General features: G+C 41.2%; 1 protein-coding gene across 1 annotated transcript in view; it reads left to right on the top strand.

The window, feature by feature from the left end:
- PCDH15 (protocadherin related 15) overlaps positions 1-20,255 on the top strand; it is an 810,754-nt gene that overhangs the window by 440,505 nt on the left and 349,994 nt on the right. The window contains exons 8-9 of the mRNA XM_087701782.1: positions 5,157-5,317; positions 14,177-14,332. Of these exons, the coding sequence (XP_087557908.1) occupies positions 5,157-5,317; positions 14,177-14,332 (317 nt within the window). The remainder of the gene's footprint in view (positions 1-5,156; positions 5,318-14,176; positions 14,333-20,255) is intronic.

The following is a 20,255-nucleotide window of genomic DNA, read 5'->3' as shown; positions in this document are numbered from 1 at the left end:
AATGTTATTCATCTCTGCTCTTCAGAAGAGAGCGGGAACCTGGAGATTAGCTAAGCAAGATACATAAGTAAAGCCATATCAGAAATCTATGGGTGAACCTATCTCAAACACTTGTGGGAAATGCAACATAGGGTCCAGATTAAAAATGTGCCTTTCCTGATTAAAATTTAATTATATAGCTAATGTTTACAAATGAGAGGAAGATTTCATTTCAGGAAATACTGCCAAGTTCTAAATGTAAATACCGTGTTCCCCTGAAAATAAGATCTATCTTGATTTTTGCATGTGTACCCAAACAGAGCCGAGGTGGCGCAGTGGTTAGAGTGCTGTACTGCAGCCACTTCAGCTGACTGTTATCTGCAGTTCGGCGGTTCAAATCTCACTGGCTCAGGGTTGACTCAGCCTTCCATCCTTCTGAGGTGGGTAAAATGAGGACCCAGACTGTGGGGGCGATATGCTGACTCTGTAAACCGCTTTAGAGAGGGCTGAAAGCCCTATGAAGCGGTATATAAGTCTAACTGCTATTGCTATAACTTCTATAAGCCCTAGTCCCCCAAATAAGCCCTAGTTAAGACCTTGTCCACTCCATTGCACCTAGTTGCACAAGGTTGGGGCAAGGTGCACATGTAAAAACAAACTAGGGTAGGGATGGGGGTACAGCTGTCCCTTGTGCCCCACATCCACTGACCTTAGGACAGTTGCAGCAAGGCCTCCCCCACCCCAACACCTGCCTCACCTGGCCGGCCCATTTCTTCTGCAGCTGCTATCCACTGCTTGTGTGCATCACTCCCACCCTCCCTTTCATTGTTAGAGGCCTTCAGGAAAGGCCTCTACAGTTGAGAAATGAGCTACGGATGGACATGTGCAGCTTCCCCCATCCCCTCTCCCCGACCTCCATTTCACCATCAGAAGCCTTTCCTTGCTACAAAGGCTCTTGCTGGGCTGGGTTGTCGCATGGTGGGACAGTGGAAGACATACCCCAAAAATAAGATCTAATGCCTCTTTTGGAGGGAAAAATATAAGACCGGCTCTTATTTTTGGGGAAACACGGGTAGTGATTTCTCATTTTGCTTCTATAATTTAATTTTTGTTTTTGTTTTTGTTTTTTTTTAAAAAAGAAAAGATAAAGACTGCAATCCTGCTTCTTCTTACGGAGTATAAAGGGGGCAGCTCAGAGGTGGGTTCCTACCAGTTCGCACCTGTTTGGTAGAACCGGTTCATCAAATCTACCGAACCGGTTAGAAGAGGTTCCACCAGTGGACCCGGAAAGCAGGCCACACCTACAGAAGAGGTTCCAAGGTGTTTTGAAACCCACCACTGACAGACAGACACACAGACAGACAGTCAGTCAGACACACAGACAGACAGACTCACACAGAGAGAGAAAGAGAAAGAAAGGAAACAATAAATAAAGAAAAAAAAGAAAAAAAGAAAAAAAGAAAGAAAAAGTGAGAGAGATGAAAGAAAAAAAGGAAAAAGGGACAGAGAGACAAAAGGAAGGAAAGAGAGAGAGAAAGAAAGAAAAGCCACTCCCACCAGGTCACATGGCCGGCAAGCCACTCCCACAAAGGAGGACACACCCACAGAGTAGGTTCGAACAATTTTTGAAACCCACCACTGGGGCAGCTGTGCCAACAGTAAAACTGTAAGGTTTCAGATTAAGTTCAGAAGCCTTCAGAGTGCAGGAGTGCAAAGAAGCATATATTTACCATTCATTTAAAAGCCCAAGAATGCCTGCATTGTCATCCCAGAAATTCTCTTCCAAAGTGATTCGCAACCATTTCACAGTCCTACCAAACAACAATCTATTGTGTTGCTTTTCTAAGTGATGTATCCATGTATGGCACGTTTGAGCTTAGAAACTAAGCAGGATCTTGTCAGATAAGCATTTGTCAGATAAGGTTGAACACCTTCGGAGAAGATTTAAACTGTAGACTAAGCAAAGAAGAAGAGGCAGAGCGATGGCAAACTACCGCCATGCTTGTCAAGAAAAAATTGTGGAGGCAATGGGATTGGATTCTATAGTTTCTGTATGGGATATAGAAACAAAAAAAATGTGTCGCCAAAGACTGGGTGTATTCAGTAACTATAAACTGCTGATGTCATATTAATAAAACAGCCCAGTGCACATATCCTAGAGAGAGAGACAGCTAAATGAAGTTCCCTGACAATGGGCTCTAGCACAGGCCCAAAAATTTGGAAGAATAAACCTTTGGTCCTGAATAATATTGGATCCTGTGCAATGATACTTTAGAGGTGAAATGCCGGAGATGAGAAGCAGCAGGGTAATTCAGGAAGTGCCATGCGTTTATCAGTCCTATATCTCCAAAAGAAGACATTGTTCTACAATCATGGGCATTGGTGTGTGTGTGTTTGTGTGTCTGTGTCTGTGTGTGTGTGTCTGTGTGTGTATCTCAAAAACTGCAAGTCAGCAGAGACAGCATCACAACTGAACTCCTGCCCCTTTTGTATGTAAATGTCAACACATGTGTTTATGACATAGGACTTCAGTTATGCCATATGCACCAGGCTGTAGATTTTGATGCCAAGAGGTCTTTGGGTTGTCTCTGAGCTTGATTGCTTTCTTGCAGACATTTCATTACCAAACCAGGTAACATCATCACGGCTAGTCAAGTGTTCTTTGTTGATTTTTGACACCCCTTCCCTCCTGCAGACATCGCTGTGCCGGATGAGAAATAATATATAACAGTAAGATAAGTAAATGTAATAATGATCACCGTATTGTCGGTATCCAAGCAAAGAACCCTGTACTCTTTTTGTAAATGTTAAAAAGAAGTGACAGGGACAGAACTGTTTGTTTCTTCTTTAATTCCCTCTGTTTTGTCTGGTGAATCTCAGCTGTTTGTTCTCCTTAACCTCTGCCCGAACTCTTTTCATGGTCTTGAACAACCACTCCAGATGATCTTTCTGTCCAGGCAGGAATAGATGATAGGTGTTAGAAAGACCTGAGTTTCTTCTTTGGCTATGCCAAAGGAAGCCAGTAGGCGAAACTAATATTCTTCTCCTTTCTGCACTTGTGCGGTTCAGATTATAACTCCAATGAGAAATTAGTTGTCAACCTGGGGTTCACATCACAGCTGTTTGCTTTGTGTTTGCCTGGTAGGATGAAATATATGTATGCCACATCAAAATCTTATCTCCAGCTTTCATATGTAGAAGGAATAGGTTATCAAACTGGCATTTTAGCTGAAGGACAAAGCTGGCTCTCTGCAGCTAAAAGAAATGTTCAAAATATAAAAGGAATGAAAGGAAGGCATTTCTTTCCCCAAAAGCTGACACATGAACTTGAAGTTCAGAAGTGTAATAACAAGGTGGTTAGCTAAAGGACAGCCTTAAAAGTGTTTTAAGTAAGTGACAGGAGAATTATGTGCATTTGTGATTAATACCACAGGAATAAGGAACTGAAACCAACTCTTGTGATAAATAAATGCTCTCTGAATGTGTGGTTAAGGGCATGATCCAACATGGTAAAAGTAAATCAGAACCCAATTAGTTGCTGAATACTGGAAATTCATTTGAAATTATAGATCACCTCCATCCTAGGGATGAAATTCTGACAGGTTCTGGAGAACCGGTAGCAGAAGTTTTGAGTAGTTCAGAGAACCGGCAAATACCACCTCTGGCTGGCTCCAGAGTGGGGTGGGAATGGAGATTTTGCAATATCCTTCCCCCGGGAATGGGGTGGGAATGGGGATTTTGCAGTATACTTCCCTTGGAGTGGAGTGGGAAAGACGATTTTGCAGTATCCTTCTCCTGCCACGCCCACCAAGCCACTCCCACAGAACTGGTAGTAAAAAAAATGAATTTCACCACTGCTCCATCCCCAATTTTCTTGAAGGCTGCAGTCAGTGACAAGATTATTCTTAACCTTTTTCCCAGCTATGTTTCAAGTTTTATATCCAAAAATTACTTTAAAACAATAAAACAAAGATGCAAAAATGTTGTTTCTTTTAATTGAAATGTCACATTTCAGCTGAAGAGAATACGTCTTTGGGCAAAGTTTAATAAGGGTATTTGCAGTTTGCAATATTTTGTGCATCAAATAACTAGAAAGAATAAGCATGCACCAATCTAAATGAATTATAACGTAGGGAAGGGAGCAATTTTTGATGCTGCAGTTCCCTCCCTATGTTTGATCTCAAACATCAGGGATCAGGGATCAGACACTGGGCTGCGGCATGCCAGAAACTGGGCCACGCAAATAAGCAAAGACGATTTGCAGGAGGCAGGTAGCATGTGAAACCACTCCCTCTCTGGTCCGCGGAAAAACCTCTCTCCACGGAAGCAGTCTCTGGTGCCCAAAACGTTGGGGTCCACTATCCTACTTTATACTTCGGTGAATAAGGTTCTCTTGCTGGGTATATTGAATAAATGCTAAATGCGAGCGATATTGGGTGTACCTAGATACACCCATGTTACACCCATCCTCCACGAGCTGCATTGGCTCCCCATTGGTCTCCGGACGCGCTTCAAGGTGCTAAAAGTCGTTACTTTTAAAGCCCTACATGGTTTAGGACCTGGCTACCTGAGAGACTGCCTCCTGCCACTTACCTCCCAACGACCAACAAGATCGCACAGGTTGGGCCTCCTCCAGGTGCCGTCGACTGGACAATGCCAGCTGGCGACCCCCCCAGGGAGGGCCTTCTCTGTAGCTGCGCCAGCCCTGTGGAACGATCTACCCATAGAAATCCGGACCCTTACCACTCTCCCGGCCTTCCGCAAAGCCACCAAGACCTGGCTGTTCTGGCAGGCCTGGGGCTGTTGATTAATATCCAGCCCCACTTAGACGGAATGCATGATGTGAAATTTTAATAATTGTATTTTTTATTTAAGTTTTAAATGTTTTGTTTTTTTACCCTGCCTGTAAGCCGCCCAGAGTCCCAAGGGGCGGCATACCAATCTTATTAAACTAAACTAAACTAAACTTTGTTTTCTGTCTTTAATATATATTGCTTTGATGTGGCCGTTTCTTGGGGGGGGGAGGGTATGTTAAGTTATTGATGATAGTTGATTATATTTTAAGCAGCTAAAGTCATCGCAGGTTAGTGTAGCGCATGGCAATTAAAGATTTGATGTTGTATCTTCTCAAAATTGTATTTCACTTACAGATGTGCCTTCCCTGTTTTCTGTTTCAGGCACAATCTTGGTAGACAGCATGTTGATCAAAGGAACAGCAGGAGGATCTGATCCCACTATTGAACTCACATTAAAGGATAACACCGACTACTGGGTCATTTTAGATCCTATCAACCAGAGGCTTTATCTTAACAGCACTGGACGAGTCCTGGACAGAGATGTAAGTTGGCTTCACTCACGAACTCGATTCTTCTTTTATATTAAACTTCTAGTTCAGGGATTTATTTATTTTTAAAGTGAGTAGTGAAAATGGGACATTTGCACATTTCTTCTCGTAAGCTTTTTTTTTTTTTACTCTGAAAGAAATTCCATTGAGCTCTTCTAAATATGTGAAATTGAAGCCATAGTAGGTGTCCCAAGTGGTGGATGTATGGAAGCATTCTATCAAGCAGATTTATATTTTTGGTCATATTGAAATTGGTATGTTTTTTTATCAAACAGCATAGCAATAGCAATAGCAATAGCAGTTAGACTTATATACCGCTTCATAGGGCTTTCAGCCCCCTCTAAGCGGTTTACAGAGTCAGCATATCGCCCCCAACAATCTGGGTCCTCATTTCACCCACCTCGGAAGGATGGAAGGCTGAGTCAACCTATCTATTTATCTATCTATCTATCATCTATCTATCTATCTATCTATCTATCTATCTATCTATCTATCTATCTATCTATCATCTATTTATCATCTATCTATCATCTATCTATCTATCTATCTATCTATCTATCTATCTATCTATAATCTATCTATCACATATCTATTGATCGATCTATCGATCTATCAATCTATGATCTATCTATGTATCTCTACCTACCTACCTACATCTCTCTCTCTCTCTTTTTCTACCTATCATCTATCTAGCAATAGCAATAGTTAGACTTATATACCGCTTCATGGGGCTTTCAGCCCTCTCTAAGCGGTTTACAGAGTCAGCGTATTGCCCCCAACAACAATCCGGGTCCTCATTTTACCCACCTCAGAAGGATGGAAGGCTGAGTCAACCCTGAGCCGGTGAGAATTGAACAGCCGAACTGCAGAACTGCAGTCAGCTGAAGTAGCCTGCAGTCCTGCATTTAACCACTGCGCCACCTCGGCTCAAGCATAAACGACTTGAGTCATGCAATGGACTAGACCTTAAACTTTCATCACAAATGACAGTGTCGGAACTCATTTCAAGTCACATATAAGCAAACTGACTCTTACTTGTGGACTTAATTACTAAATATACTATGGATTGAATTATTTGATTTCCTACTTGCATTTGTGACTATAAATGCAAGTAGTAAGTATATTGTGAGTTCTGTGTAGCTGTAATAATATCATTCATGTCATAAATTCATCAAATACAAAGCAAGATCAATTTTACTAAGGGGGAAGAAAAAAATGTGTATATTATGTCCACTGTCTATTCAAGCTTATTATTTTTAAATAATTTTCATTTCATTAGGTAGTCAGGATTAATCCTGAAAGAAATTGTAGAGCCCTGGACCTTGAATCTATTGTACAGCAAATAAAGACTTTACCAAGAATACAAGGTTAACCAACATTACATGTTTGTTTCTATGATACAAGGAAACTCATTTAGAAATTGAGTTGAAATGTAAAAACATAAATCTTCCCATAAGCTTGAAAGCAAGCATTATTTATATTAAACAATTTTAATAGCATCCAACTCATTAGCTATTAACATTCTGAACATTTAATAAAATTTAGTAAAAATAGCAGTAGTCATGGAGTTAAGAGGGACGCAGTGGTTTAATGGCTAAGTTGCTGAGATTGTTGATCAGAAAGGCCGGCAGTTTGGCAGTTCGAATCCCTAGCGCCACATAACGGAGTGAGCTCCCGTTACTTGTCCCAGCTTCTGCCAACCTAGCAGTTCGAAAGCATGTAAAAATGCAAATAGAAAAATAGGGACCACCTTTGGTGGGAAGGTAACAACATTCCATGTGCTTTCAGTGCTTAGTCATTGCTTAAGAGCCGAGGTGGCGCGGTAAGAGCCGAGGTGGCGCGGTGGTTAAATGCAGCACTGCAGGCTACTTCAGCTGACTGCTAGATCAGCAGTTCAGCGGTTCAAATCTCACCGGCTCAGGGTTGACTCAGCCTTCCATCCTTCCGAGGTGGGTAAAATGAGGACCCGGATTGTTGTTGGGGGCAATATGCTGACTCTCTGTAAACCGCTTAGAGAGGGCTTAAAGCCCTATGAAGCGGTCTATAAGTCTACTGCTATTGCTATTAGTCATGCCGGCTACATACCATGGAGACGTCTTCAGTCAGCGCTGTCTCTTCAGCTTTGAAACGGAGATGAGCACTGCCCCCTAGAGTCAGGAATGACTAGCACATAAATGTGAGGGGAACCTTTACCTAGTGGAGTTAAGAAGGTTATGGTACATATTAAGAAGGGTGGGAAGACTCAAACAACATAGCAGAAAAATAAGAATAGATGTTGCTGTATCCCAGAAGCTCAAAGAAAAAGAACAGCTGTTGATTTCTCATTTGCCTTACAAATGAAATAATAATTTTGTTTTTGTTTACCATACCTTGATTGCTATTTGGTTGAGCTGCTGATGGCCAAATAAATTTGCTTGGATGAGGGTAATCTTGCCACAGATGGCTAATTAGCTGTACCTCTTGTAAGAGATATGTTTGCAAATCATAAACTCATAGTGTGCACAGAATAAATTGTACTGAAGGTGATTCGGTGAAATGTTTGTAAAAATTGCTTGTAGTGCAAATGTTCACTTCTTCAGCCTCATCAGTGCCTTTTACTCACACTTTTTTAATGAGTTTCCATGGGAAATGTTCATATACATGCCTGGTATGCAGGCTGCACTATTGCAATGACATCTCTTTAGCTGTTTCTGGACTTTACAAAACATAATTAGTCGGTACTAGTTTAATACAAGTCCTTGAGTTACGACAATTTGTTCAGCAACTAGATAAGTTTAAGTTTAATAAATTTATATGCCGCCCAATCCCGAAGGACTCTGGGCAGCTTACATAAAAGACAATTTAAGAAGTACTAAAAAGTTTAAAAAGTAGAAGACAAAGCAGGTTAAAACACATCACACACTCAACCTTAGTGGGGCTGGACCTCATTCAAGAGGTCAACAGCCCCAGGCCTGCCGGAAAAGCCAGGTCTTAATAGACTTTTTGAAGGCCGCAAGAGTGGGGAGGGTCCGGATCTCTGGGGGTAGATCGTTCCGTAGGGCCGGAGCAGCTACAGAGAAGGCCCTCCCCCGAGGAGCCGCCAAACGACATTGTCTAGTTGACGGCACCCGGAGAAGGCCCATCCTGTGAGATCTTATCGGACGCTGGGAGGTATGTGGCAGCAGACGGTCCCGTAGGTATCCAGGCCCTAAGCCATGTACAAGTTACATTAGTCCTGAATGAATGTATTTATGTCCAGTCCCAGGAGTTAACAGCCATTGCAGTCATGTGATCAAAATGTGAGGACTTGGAAAGTTCCCTACACTTACAACCACAGGGGCACTTCAAATCTCCCTACCACTATAATGGTATGTGGGAAAGATGTTTGGAGGCTGGTGACGACAAGAGTTTGGCATCCCTGTACTAGATGCATTTTATGAACTGCTGGTGGAGGAGGCTTCCTTTCGCTCTTCCTACATACCAGGAAATTCCACGCTCCACTGTCTCTTTGCTTTCTGGGAACGAGTCCATCATTCCTGCAACTCTAGATTACATTTCACTACAGAACCCTTATATAAACTCTGAGCAGGTGTTTTGCAACCTCAAGGCAGTGATGAGAATAACCAAATTTCCATTGATTCAAAAAAGACAGGAAGAAAAAAAAGCCTGGAATTTACACTCTGGGGCGGACAATTTTTTTGTTCCTGGGTAGGAAGAATTTTCTGGATGCAGAATTGTAGATGACTCAATTCTCATTGGCAGGAAAGCAACTGCTTTGGTCTTGCCATGTCTTTGAATTCCTGCTGTAAGCCAGTTTCACAATGTGATAAAGTATCTATCTAATTGAGATTTTATTATGTGCCTGGCAAAAAAACACACTCTGATGACAATACCCATATGTTTTCAGATCGTGTTTCTTCCCTTTCTGCCAACTTCACAAACAGTGTTATCTTCTCCCTGTGTAATACTGTGGTGATACTTCAACTCATAAATGCTTGTTCTTTTGTTTTTTGGCTGGGAAAAAAAACCCTCTAAGACATTTCAAAATACTTTTTTTAAAAAAACTAGTATTTTATTACATTTAGGGAATGAACAGATATATTCAAGAGTTTCTCCATCTGACAGCGTAATCTGTACAATTCTATTCTCTCCAGAAAAGCAGCCACGTTGTATACTTGTATACCACAACCGAAAGAATTACTAAGTAATTCAAAAGAGTTTTTGCCCTCTGGCTACGCCTGCAGCTTCTGTCTGCTGTTCAATAATTTCCCTTATTTCATTATCTTTCTTTTGGCTTAGGGGCCCCGGGACATATATTGTATTTTTCAGTGATCTGATGAAGCCCTGAAGCACCTCGGTTTTGAAACAAAGCTCCATCCCGCTGATTTTTTTAAAAAAAAATAATCTATTTTTAAAAGAACTTTATTGAATGTTTTTAGAAGACAAGCTTTTAAAATCTTCACTATTCATCTTTATTTCAAGATCAAACTTGCGCATTTCAATTTGATTTGAACATTTTGTTCAGGGGCAGAGAGAAATTAAAATCAAATGCACTATAAGAGAATGCGCTTTCTTATGGAATAGTTATTTAATCAAGAATGGGAAAGCAAGAATGAAATAAATTTAAAATTTTTAAGGAAGAGATTCAAAATAATCAGGGTCAGTCTGATTAAGCCAATAAATCCCAGTTTCACTCTTTAAAAACTTAGTCAGCCTAAACATCTAAGAATGAGATATTTGGATCCAAGAATTATCTCCAATGTAGTGTATCATGTGGAAGCAACAAACAGATTATCATTTTATTCATTCATTCATTCATTCATTCATTCATTCATTCATTCATTCATTCATTCAACAAATGCATGGCTGCTCATTTATCACTAGAATTCTCGACAGTAAACAGAATAATAAAAACAGCAATAATAAAAGTCAACTAAGAGAATCACATTGAAGCAGTATAGGAAATAACTTACCAATATATCTCATACACTCAACACTGGGCTCCTTTAAAAGTACTTGGGTGAAACGTCACATCTACAACAGCCTTCTTGAAGGCCAACAAGGTTGGAGGTATTTCAATCTTGGGGGAGAAGGGGGAGGGAGAGTGCCACAAGTGCCACAACATGAAAGGCACACTTTCAAGGTCCCACTAAGTGGCATGTTTCACCAAGGAGACTTGAGTATGCTCTCTCTGGTAGGTCTAATGAGATGGGCAGAAAACATAGATGCTCCCACAGCTAATCTGACCCAATCCTATGTAGGGCTTTAAAAGTGAGAACAAATAGAATAGTAGAGAATAGAATAGAATAGAACAGAACAGAATTATTTATCGTCCAATTTTGATTGGACACACAAGGATTTTGACTTTGACGCATATGATCTCAGTGTACATAAAGAAAAATAAAATAGAATAGATTCATCAGGAATCATAAGGTACACTTAGTGATAGTCATAGGTTACTAATAAGCCAACAAATCATAGTAGGGAAAAACAAAACAAAATAAATGGTAAAGATACAAGCAACATGGTTATAGTCATAAGTGGGAAGAGATAGGTACTAGGAAGGATGAGAATAATTATAGTAAGACAGTCTTAGTAAATTATTTGACAGTGTTGTGGGAATCAGTTGTTTAGCAGAGTGATGGCATTTGGGAAAAAGCTGTCCTTGTGTCTTCTTGTTCTGGTGTGCAGTGCCCTACAGTGTCATTTGGAGGGTAGAAGTTGAAACAATTTATGTCCAGGATGTGAGGGTTCTGTAGTACCTTCAAGTGCATTTGGAAGTCTTCTTGAAACTATGTAAAAGTGTAGCTTTTATGACTGAAACTGGGGCTATTTCACTTGCTATTTTTTACATACCACAACAACCTTCAAAAAAATTGTAATGACCATTTTTGTGACCTTAGAAACACTCCCTTCAGAAACTGGGAAAATGTTCACATTAAGTACCATAAGTGCTCTTCCACCAACCTACCATAATGCTTTCTGGAAAACTGTGTTCAGTGCCATAGTTGGGATGCAATTTCATATAGCTGTGTTCCAGAATAAATACCAACGCTCTGGAAAGGAATTGTTGTTGTTGTTAGTTGCAAAGTCATGTCCATTCCATTGTGACCCCATGGACAACATTCCTCCAGGCCTTCCTATCCTCTACCATCCTCTGGAGTCCATTGAAGCTCATGCCTACTGCTTCGGTGACTCCATCCATCACCTCATTCTCTATCATCTTTTGCCCTCAATCGTTCCCAGCATTAGGCTCTTCTCCAGTGAGTCCTTCCTACTTATTAGGTGGCCAAAGTATTTGAGTTTCATCTTCAGGATCTGGCCTTCTAAAGGGCAGTCAGGGTTGATCTCCTCTAGGACCGACCGATTTGATCGCCTTGCAGTCCAAGGGACTCGCAGGAGTCTTCTCCAGCACCATAGTTCAAGCAAAAGAACAAACTAAAGGATTGGAGACAGAAAGATCTACGTTGAAGATTTAGGGATTTATTTATTTTTTAAATGAAGTTGAGATGGGATATGATGAAGCTTTGTAAAATAATGGGCATTGTAGAAAGAATAGAGAGAAAATGTTTCATTCTGGTATTGAATAAAAAATTGAGGTGTGATAAGTCAGGGTTGTTTAAATGATGTTTCTTTTCATGCAAATCAATGCATTCTATAATACATTCGTAATATTGTGGTGGAAAGTGGTACAAATGAAGGAACTTGATGAATCTATAAAGAAGGGATACATGTAAGAAACTTTACATTAAAAGTTAATATCAGTTGTTGTTGAGCAATTAGCATATTTGTTTTTCTACTTTCCTGATAGTATTTCCATATGTTTCAGCACTACTTCCAACCGAACCAGTTGGAACGGGATTAGCAATCCACCCCTGATATATTGTATATGTTGAATGTTGCGGTATATGACCTGGGGATGGATTTTTCTTTCAAAGGGTTATTATATGTTTGAATGTTGTATACTTCCTCAAGTAATAGTTTGAGTTGTGTGACCTAATGTCAATAAATAAATTACAAGCCTGTGCCAATGTTGTAGAGCAATTTTGCTAACCAGCTGCAGTATTGGAATTTTGACTAGTTTCCAAACTGTAGCAAAAATGGAAATGGATGGCTTTAATTTATAGATTCTAAAGTTTTTAAGGCCATCTTACATCACTTTTCTTAACAGATTTGTCCTCAAACACAACCAAAATTCACCTTTTCAAAAAAAAATTATGAACCCTTTTATTTGATAGAATGGTTCATGGTCCAGATGACTATACTACATTTTTGGGCAAAACCACACATTTTTCTTCTCCAAATAATAAGCCGAAGTCGTTCAGAGTTAGAAAAGTCCTGGTATTTCAGTTGATATTTTGAGCATCTCATTTAGAAATCTTCTGATTTCTGGAACAAAGTGATTTTGAAGAACTGTTCCTGAAAAAAGTGTTGACGTAGACCATATAGTTTGTGAATCCATGCTGGCAGTTGATGCATAATGCCTTTTAACACTTCTGAATAATGTGACTTTCCAACAGTGACTGACATTAATCTATGCAGTGGGATGGCATTTGCACAAAGTAACAATGTGATCCATCTCATGCCTATCTACATCCTGTTGGTTTTTTTTACATCTAAATGCCGAAATGTTCTTGAGAACCTAATGTTCGAAGAAACCAAGTCTCTTTTGCATTGTAAATTTTGACAGTATGATGCCTTCATCATTGATGAGTTTGTTTAAGCTTTTCCTGTAAGGCAGTATCTCTTCTCTTGCTCCTTCATATTCAAAGGTTTATTGACAAAGTGTTTGTTAATGATTATACTCCAGTTATAAAATTACCAAAGCCATCCATCATTAGCTTTAAAACTTATTTTCACATGGTCAGTCTATTTTTTGTGCATTTTAACACTTTAATGCTTAACATTTCTGCACTTATCATAGAGTGTTTCGCCTGGACCCATTTTTCTTTTCCTTCTGATAATTTCAGGCTTTTATCTGGTAGCATTTCTGTCATAAAGAAACCTACTTTTTGTTAAGTTTAACCAAAAAAAACTGTTTGTCCCTTAGCACAGCGGTCCCCAATCTTTGTGGCTTGGCGGTCCAGCTGGGAGGGAGGTGAAGGGGGAACCAGACCATATGAGTGGTGGGCTGATGTGTGCATATGCCTCTCCACTCACCCAAAAGAGAACAAAAAGCTTTTGCAAAGGGATGGAAGGCCTGAAGCAGTGCAAGATATCTGCCCCATTTCATCCGTTTGCAAAAGCTTTTGGCGTGGAGAAGAGAAGCCTTTAAGGGCACGATTTCATGCTCCTTCAGACTCATCGAGGCTGCCCAATGCATCAAAAGCAGATCAGATGTGCTACGCAGGCAGCCTCACACTTGTCCTACACAACTGCTCTCACCACTCCACTTTTGGAACATCAGGAGCAAGAGAACCTGGTGACCCAGTGGGGAGGAGAGGGGAACTTGGCCATATGATTGGCAGGCTGGTTGTAAGTCAAGCCGAGGTGGCGCAGTGGTTAAATGCAGCACTGCAGGCTACTTCAGCTGACTGCAGTTCTGCAGTTCGGCTGTTCAAATCTCACCGGCTCAGGGTTGACTCAGCCTTCCATCCTTCCGAGGTGGGTAAAATGAGGACCCGGATTGTTGTTGGGGGCAATATGCTGACTCTGTAAACCGCTTAGAGAAGGCTGAAAGCCCTATGAAGCGGTATATAAGTCTAACTGCTATTGCTATTGCTACTTGTACGTATTCTGATCTGGGAACAAGCCCAATGAACTAAATTAGCTTTATTCCTCATGATGGAATTAGAGAATTGCATCCTACAATATGAAGACATACTTGGAAAATACTTAAATGTGCTTATAGTTTTGTTTTTTTCTCTTTTGCAGCCACCAATGTCCATTCAATCTATTGTAGTCCAAGTCCAATGCATTAATCGAAAAGTAGGAACTATCATCAACCATGAAGTTCGGATCGTGGTGAGGGATAGAAATGATAACTCTCCCCAATTCCAGCAAGAACAGTACTATGTCACTGTGAATGAGGTGAGGTTTTTTTAAAAATTCCTATTATTACTACTATTTATTTTCATATTTCTGATAAGGTAGAGCTTAGCACATAATGCATTTCCACATAGCAACTTTATTTCCTTAAGTAACAAGCTGCAGTTAAGTTCCATTTGAGTTTGAAAAACTTGCTCCAAGCAGAACCCCCAAATTAAATAAATCCAAACCTACCACCCAGAGCATATTGCAATAATTATATAAAACAGTACAACAAAAAAGAACTCTGAACAATCTAAGAGCAAGATGAAAATGAAATGTGATGAAATCTTGATTTAACAGACCATTTGGGAAGAAAGAGGTATCAAACACGAATATTGGTTAAATCCGAATTTACATAATTGCATAACGTATCATTTGCATCGTTATTTGATTTACATCATTGGTAGCAATGTATGCCATTTGCTTAACAAATGATGTAATTAAGCAAATGATGTAAATAGATATAAAGTTAGATTTATAAGCAGCCCATGATGGCATGGATTAATGTACAAGGAAAAACACCTTCTGACTGCAAACATTATTGCTAACTGGAACAACTTTTTATGTGATACATCTTTGGAACAGGCAAAATTAATATATTTGCCAAAGTAAGTAATTATTGATCTCTATAAAATGTTAAACCCATATTTTTTTTAGGAAACATAGAACATGAATGAGTGATTGTTGGTCATTAGATTATGTAAAATGCAAATTATGCACATTAGGGCTTAAGTATGGTATTTACAATACAAACAAATTCCTAATGTAATTTAATATTCTGCTCCCTCTGATCAATTCATAGTCATAGGTTACTAATAAGCAATCAAATCATACTAGGAAACAAATAAAACAATATAAATTGTAAATATACAAACAACAGAGAGCCGAGGTGGCACAGTGGTTAAATGCAGCACTGCAGGCTACTTCAGCTGACTGCAGTTCAGCAGTTCGGCTGTTCAAATCTCACCGGCTCAGGGTTGACTCAGCCTTCCATCCTTCCGAGGTGGGTGAAATGAAGACCCAGACTGTGGGGGCGATATGCTGACTCTGTAAACCGCTTAGAGAGGGCTGAAAGCCCTATGAAGCGGTATATAAGTCTAACTGCTATTGCTATTGCTAACATGGTTATAGTCATAAGTGGGAAGAGATAGGTACTAGGAAGGATGAGAAGAATAACAGTAATACAGTTTTAGTAAATTATTGACAGTGTTGTGGGAATCAGTTGTTTAGCAGAGTGATGGCATTTGGGGGAAAAGCTGTCCTTGTGTCTTCTTGTTCTGGTGGGCAGTGCCCTATAGCATGGTTTTGAGGGTAGAAGTTGAAACTATTTATGTCCAGGATGTGAGAGAAAGGCAATCCCATTAGAATTAAAGACATACCGTTTCTGGACCCAGGGGTTAAAAATTCACAGGATTTTTCTCCTTCTAAGGTGAGGCTAAAGTTTATTGGATTCCCTTGTTCCCATTACAGCATTCAAATATTGATCCAACTCCACTGTCACACCTGGCTCTGGTGACAGGCAGAAAAAGAGCTGAATGTCACCAGCATACTGGTGGCATTTAATCCCCAATTCCCAGGGATTTCACCCAGAAGCTTTATATAGACACCAAAGAACTGTATTTAAAAGACCTATCTTTAAGCTAAAAAGCAGTTATCCAAGAAGATAAAGAGCATAGTGGGTGGGGGGCCGGGAGTTCCACACAACCTTTAAAAGAGCAAATAGCCAAAGCTTGAGACAACTAGATGGGTGTTATGGTAGCTCTGCCTGCCAATTGATAGTAAGATGATTTCCCCCACCCCTAGCTTTTATTGCCCAATCTCACAAGAACCAGGAAGTTTTGGACAGTATGAGATACAACTGTTCTAATCTAATCATTGCAAGGCTTCTTCCTTGTTTATGCTGACAGGAAAGTCCAAACTTCCTTTTGGCAGTCTCTCATCACCTTCAAGAAAGAAGAACAGATGAAGCTCTGTCTCCCATGTACTTTTTGTCGGTTCACCGACAAAACCGCGAAACCCTTATCCGCACCGACATAAGTGCGGAGGGCAAATCCGTGCCGTCCGAAGCGCTAAGGAAAAAGGCGACCCTAGCGCAACGACATAACCGCAGAGGGCAAATCCGCGCCTTCCGAAGCACTCAGCACCCTAACCCTAAACCTAACCCTAACCCTAAACCTAACCCTAAACCTAAACCTAAACCTAACCTAACCGTAAACCTAACCTAACCGTAAACCTAACCCAAACCTAACCCTAACCCTAACCCTAAACCTAAACCTAACCCTAAACCAAACCCCTAAACCTAATCCTAACCCTTACCTTAATTTAAATCGGCTTTCTGCCGCCGCGCTGTTTTAAAGCGCCCTTCTGTTGCCGCGCTGTTGTCGTCGCGGTGATGACGTCGCGGTGATGACGTCGTGGTGATGACGTTGCGGCTTTAGCGACGCAGTTTTGTCACCGCTATTTTGACTAGCGCGGTTTTGTCGGGCCCGCTTTTTGTCAGAGTATGTTCATAGACTGGAATAGACATGGTAATAGGTCAGCAATCGGGAGTGTTTGAATAAACATGGCAACAGGACAGCTAGTCTGGACTGTTGGAATAGTCATGGCAACAGGTCAACCAATGGGGACTGTTGAAATAGACATGGCAACAGGTCAGCCAATGGGGACTGTTTGAAAACTGAAATATAGTATTTGTTTGTATGGGGCCATAAGAGATGTTTGGAGTCTGGGCATGGTTTAGATTTCTGAACTGTATTTAAGAGTTGGTTTGGCCTCTGTAACTTTCGTCAGCTTCTGTACAATATAGGCCTCTGTATATCTCTGCTCTGTAGTGTCTTGCTTTTATGAATATTGCTTCTTTGTTCCTGATTTTGTATGCTGACTTCTGTTGTATGCCATTGTATATAGGTTTCTTATGTAGATGAAACCTGCCGAGTTCACTTAATTGTGTGCCGGTCGGATGTGCTGTAAACTCTGATACTTTTCCCCTAAGGTGGATAAATAAATGAAGACACACCTACATGCAGGCACATATGTATATGTTCTGACCCCACTCCTCCGTCCAGGAACGAACACCGAAACCAATGTAAATGAGAATGTTTTTTAATCAGTCCAGACTCTCGTTGGCTGCAAGCCACATAAACAAAGAGATAAGCACTCTGGCAGCAAGTCCTACAAAACTTGGCATTAAAGCAAACAAACTGTGGCAGCAATCCAGCCTGCCAAGTTTGTTTCTTGTTAGTCCTTAAAGTTGACTTCTGCAGAAGGGCGTGGCACAAGCAGTCTCTTTTATAATCAGGAGAGGATCTTAATGAGCATCAGCTGAGCGTAATCATCTCCTGTAAATACGCCGTTGTTCTTGACGCCGAGTAGCCCTTCGACGGCATGCATCCCGGAATAACTCACAGGTGTTTTCTGGATCACTCACTCTTGTCTCCTCCCCTCTGATCCAAGGCTCAGGTGCCACCTGGTGGCTAACAGTCTCTCTGTGCCCTGCTCGGAGTCGGAACCCTGTCCAGGGTCCTCCACCTCCTCCAGGGCTGACTCATAAGACCCCTCGCTGTCGGAGTCTGGTGGCAGCTCCAACAGCTCTTGCCAAGCCACAACATGTATATATACATACATGCAGTATATGAACATATATGCAATATTTGCAGGGGGGTTGAGTCAAATTGGTCACTAACAAGAGCCCCATCTGTTTTATAGGTGGTTTGTCAAGTTATACATATATCCCAAAGGAGCAGAGCTTATGGGACATCTGTCATTGATTGTTGAAATGGACGTGCACAGCTGGATCAGTGCATGGCCATATATGTGTATTTCTAAAATTATACGAAGTGCAACATTCCCAAATCTGAAGATTTACCATGTATGGATCATCAATATAAAGTTTGTTGTGATAGTAAATCCCATCAAAGGGCTTAATATATGATCCCCGAGGAGGCACAGTGGTTAAATGCAGCACTGCAGGCTACTTCAGCTGACTGCAGTTCTGCAGTTCGGCTGTTCAAATCTCACCAGCTCAGGGTTGACTCAGCCTTCCATCCTTCCGAGGTGGGTAAAATGAGGACCCGGATTGTTGTTGGGGGCAATATGCTGACTCTGTAAACCGCTTAGAGAGGGCTGAAAGCCCTATGAAGCGGTATATAAGTCTAACTGCTATTGCTACAACTGCTATTTTCCCCCGATGAATGTTGTTCACGATCCTGAGTATTTTTCAAAAGTGTGTTTCTTTATAATTCAAAACCAACTAATTCTGATATCAGGCAGTGTGAATTTCAAGGCAGTTTAGCCTGACTGACTATTTGTGCTAAATTGATAATCTATGCGCAAAACTGTTCTGGCGAAATATTGTCCCTGCAGCATCCATGGAAGAACTGGTGCTCTGCCTGTTAGTTTACATTTGGGATCCTTATCTGAGATGGATTGCAGCAACTGTGATGCAGAAATAGAAGCGGAAGTGAAAAAAATATCATGAATAGCAGTAGACTTATATACCGCTTCATAGGCCTTCCAGGCCTCTCTAAGCGGTTTACAGAGAGTCAGCATATTGTCCCCAACAATCTGGGTCCTCATTTTACCCACCTCGGAAGGATGGAAGGCTGAGTCAACCCTGAGCCGGTGAGATTTGAACCGCTGACCTGCTGATCTAGCAGTAGCCTGCAGTGCTGTATTTAACCACTGCGCCACCTTGGCTCATGAACTAAATGAGTAATCTTAACAATTAAGATTAATCTTGATTCCTTCAGCTTTCATTATTTTTCCCCCATTGATAGTGAGGGTAACCCATTTGTTCTAGTCCAAACTCCATGGCTGTATATAGAGGCAGTGATGTGCAGTGCATCTATTTCAAATGGTGTTTTTCAATAGAGTTTCGGATTGTCCATATAAAGAAGGTGGGATACTCTGGCACAGGGGTGGGTTTCAACCAGTTCGCGGCGTTCCCTGCGAACCGGTTGGTCGGCGAACCCGGAAGTAAGTAACTTCCGGGAACGGCGAAGGGCCCACCCGCACGCCCACGGTCCTTACCCGGTTTTGACGAGTTCTGCGCTTCCACGCATGCGCAGGACGCATACAGCGCCTGCGCGATCCTCCAGGAGCAGCTGGAGCATCGCACAGATGCTAGTACGCATGCGTGCATCGCGCGTGCATGAGGACGTCGCCGGCCCCGTTCCAACCGAACCGGTTGGAACGGGGCGAGAAACCCACCCCTGCTCTGGCAGATGTTTTTATACTTGATAGCTTTGGCCTGACTTGTTCAATATTGTTCACAGAAGAATCGGTGCAATAACAAAGGGTGAGAACGAGTCACCTTAAAAGATTCAATTTTTTATATCAACGATCTCCCAGTCTATCACCATTGACCAACCATGTCTTCCATTGTGCCATCGATCTTTGCACAAAACTTCTGATGTTTCCAGGCACTTATTATCTAATTACATTGCAGGGAGATGAATGCCTTCCTGTAATCAATCCAAGCTACAGTCAAGTTGATGGTTTTTTTTTTCTCTTGCAGTTTTCCAAAACCATTGTGTCAATTAGGAGTGGATCTTTTGTTCCGCTAAACTGTGGGCAGTTTTCTTTCTGCTAAGGTAGAAAAATCTTGTATTCAATTAGATGCTGTCAGACTGCATCAGCTATCACACCGATTAGACTTTTGAAAGTTGTTGGTAAGCAGGTCATTAGCCAGTAATTGCCTAGTGCTGCCCCCTTTTGTTGGCTCTTTCATGGTAGGTAGGTTTTGCCAGATGTTAACCAGTCTTAAAGTTCACCTCCTTCCATAATGTTAAATTGCTTGCGAATGAATGTTTTCAGACCAGTCAGATATTTAAACTGAAAACTTTGCAGTTCATCTTTCTCTGGTGTTGGCCAACTCTTGAGCTTCCTTGCTCACTTCCTCCCCATTTCTGATGTTATTACAAGT

The sequence above is a fragment of the Thamnophis sirtalis genome, unplaced genomic scaffold (assembly GCF_051295495.1).
Source record: "Thamnophis sirtalis isolate CommonGarterSnake01/CBP01778 unplaced genomic scaffold, rThaSir2_p1.2 scaffold_15, whole genome shotgun sequence".
NCBI classification, from domain to species: domain Eukaryota; kingdom Metazoa; phylum Chordata; class Lepidosauria; order Squamata; family Natricidae; genus Thamnophis; species Thamnophis sirtalis.
This window is presented reverse-complemented; position numbering and strand designations above follow the sequence as displayed.